The sequence below is a fragment of the Haliotis rubra genome, unplaced genomic scaffold (genome assembly GCF_003918875.1).
Source record: "Haliotis rubra isolate DU_JTF1 unplaced genomic scaffold, ASM391887v1 Scf98, whole genome shotgun sequence".
NCBI classification, from domain to species: domain Eukaryota; kingdom Metazoa; phylum Mollusca; class Gastropoda; order Lepetellida; family Haliotidae; genus Haliotis; species Haliotis rubra.
The window spans coordinates 2,068,876-2,071,566 of record NW_025767723.1 but is presented as its reverse complement, the minus strand read 5'-3'; the positions used below and the strand labels follow the sequence as shown (position 1 = coordinate 2,071,566).

At 39.4% G+C, this 2,691-nt stretch overlaps 1 protein-coding gene across 1 annotated transcript; it reads right to left on the bottom strand.

Annotated features, from left to right (window-relative positions):
- Positions 1-288: 288 nt before the first annotated feature.
- Positions 289-1,548, bottom strand: LOC124265492. The gene is made up of 2 exons (XM_046700287.1): positions 792-1,548; positions 289-694 (listed from the first exon to the last, which is right to left on the bottom strand). The coding sequence occupies exons 1-2, from the start codon at positions 1,193-1,195 to the stop codon at positions 289-291; spliced, it is 810 nt and encodes a 269-aa protein (XP_046556243.1). The 5' UTR covers positions 1,196-1,548.
- Positions 1,549-2,691: the final 1,143 nt, after the last annotated feature.

Here is a 2,691-nt window from a genome sequence, read left to right as displayed (position 1 = left end):
ATATGATGTTGTCTGTTTTTCTTCAATTCATCACGAAGTTTTGTTGGACCAAAATAAGCTCCAGGATTTTCAGCATTGAAATAATACTTTTCTATGGCTTTTCTTGCTTTTAACATGCTGCTCTTCTTTTCCGAACTCATGTTGCACTGTGGAAACTGTGACTGACTAAGCAATATATAACATGAAACAGCATGGGTTTATTCATTTTATTTGAACATTCACTAAAGTTTGTTACGATGCATAATGATAACCGCCATGTTACAGAGCATGATGAAAGCACTTCTGTATTTACACTGATAGGATATGACCTTCAAAGTCCTGGCGCGATACCATGTCTTTCATCATGTCGCCTTCATCATAGTAGCACATACAGTTCATGAGATCCATACAACACACATGACACTGAATTTGTCCACTATTACAACTGATGTAACGCAACTTATTGTTGTGACGACATACACTGCAACTTTTCTGAAGAGGAGTAAGTTTCTCTTCCTGATAGAGATCTTCCATGATTCCACTGGATGAATCAACAGCTGTTATGTCTGTGGTTTGTTTCTCTTGCTGTTCTATGTCCTCCATGAGATGAGTGTAATCCAACCACCAGTCGTCTATAGTAGGTTCTGTGGTAGGTGTTATGGGTCGGGTTGTGAGGGATGGAGTTGACACTGCTTCAGTATCTTCTCCCAGGTTCCTGAAAATGACAAATAAGATGGGAGAATGTAGAACTGCAAACACAGTAACATGTACGTAAATGAAAAGCTATTCCAAATGATAAACTATTTGCTTACTTTGGTTGTATAGGAGGAGTGGATTTCTTCTTTTGAGACTTCTGCTTCTGGCCACTTTTCTGTTCCTTCACTTTCCTTGGCTTCTTAGCTTTAGCAACACGCTTGTTGGGTGACTGACGTTTTCTGTTACTTGAATTACTATCCTGAGTGGTGGCAGAGATTTTTGAATAATCCAACATCAAGCTCATGAGAGCTGGCGATAGCGAGGGGAATTTCTGTTCTAGAGTCTTCATTCTCTGGAACATCTCTGTGTATGTGGTTTTATACAACTCACTTGTTCGCATCATCGTTTCGTGCAAATGAAGCTGAGTGTTAAGAATATCCTTCATTTCTTGAAACGTACTCGAGAGCAGCTGGTCTGTTGAAAAGTCCACATGTTGAAGGTGAAACATCTTCTGTGCCATATGAATTGCAAGCAGAGGTGTGTTTCTGAAACTTGTTCACTCGATAATGACGATGAAACTGATTTGAAATGTCTAATACTAAAAGGTATATGGTGGGATTGTGTAGAGCATGTAAGCACTGATTGGATGTAGAGTGGTACACATGCAGTTTGGTTGGTTAATACTCTACATCAGTGGAATATTTTATTCTAACTGAGGAATGTTCGTTCGCCAGGGTTGAAATGATTTTCAGAGAGCTATGGAATGTTTAATGTATTCTGTGGAATGCTTTATTCTACTCGTGGAATGTTTGTTCACCCGTGACATCAATAGATTGAATGCTTAAGAAGCTTTAATGCCCTGTGGAATGCTTATTCATGTCTTCTGGAATGTTATTGTATTCTATTGAATGCTTTGACTCTCCTCTGAATGTTTATTCGTTACAACGTCAATAGGTTGAATGCTTTGAGTATGAATACTCTGGAATGTCTATTGTTGTGCTCAGGAATGCTATTGTGCTCATAGGGAGGTGTGCTCAGGAATGCTATTGTGCTCTGGAATGCATTGTGCTCATAGGGAGGATTAATCCTCAATCGATTGAGGATTACTGCTCTGGAATGCTATTGTTATGCTCTGGAATGCTATTGTTATGCTCTGGAATGCTTTTGTTCTCTTAGGAATGCTATTGTCTGTGCTGAACGGATTACTTTCCTACTACTAAAGTTTATTCATAAGGGATAAGGTATGATAAAAACACTTTTCGACACAGATTCTGCATAATGCATAAGAACCTAACACTTTCAGAAATCTCACTGCAAGTTTTTAGATGATGTTTAAATTTGTTCAAATGTTTAAATAACTAGACTTCAATCATTTCCTATTAGATTTAATATAACCATACATATGCTGGTAAGGCTGATAGATTTTAATTTCATGATAAAGTCTTTGACCCATGTTGACTTTCTATGGAGAAGTGGGCGGTGGGGTATCCTAGTGGTTAAAGCGTTCGCTCGTCACGCCAAACACCCGGGTTCGATTCCTCACATGGGTACAATGTGTGAAGGCCATTTCCGGTGTCCCACGCCGTGATATTGCTGGAATATTGCTAAAAGTGGCGTAAAACTCACTCACTCACTCTTTGGATAATTAGATAATGATTTGGTCGTGTTCGATGTTCGCAGATCGATGGCCATGATGCCCACCACTGGACTGCCTGGGCCAGAGTCGATTATTTACAGCCTGCCGTTAACAAAGTAACAAACAAACAATTAAGTAGTGACTTCACAAAATATTGCTAAAAGCGGTGTAAAGCCATACCCACTCACTCACTCGAAGGAGATCTAGTGAGGTTTATGTTGCTATTACAGACATCGCAATGACACGGCAACAAAATGAACTTTTTACATGGCACCAAACTAAAGATTCGACTGCCGTCAACAAAGAAACAAGCAAACAATTAAGTACTGACTTTCCCCATATCATTGCAGAGGCGTTTAGAGGTTGGAATCTTTCATGGG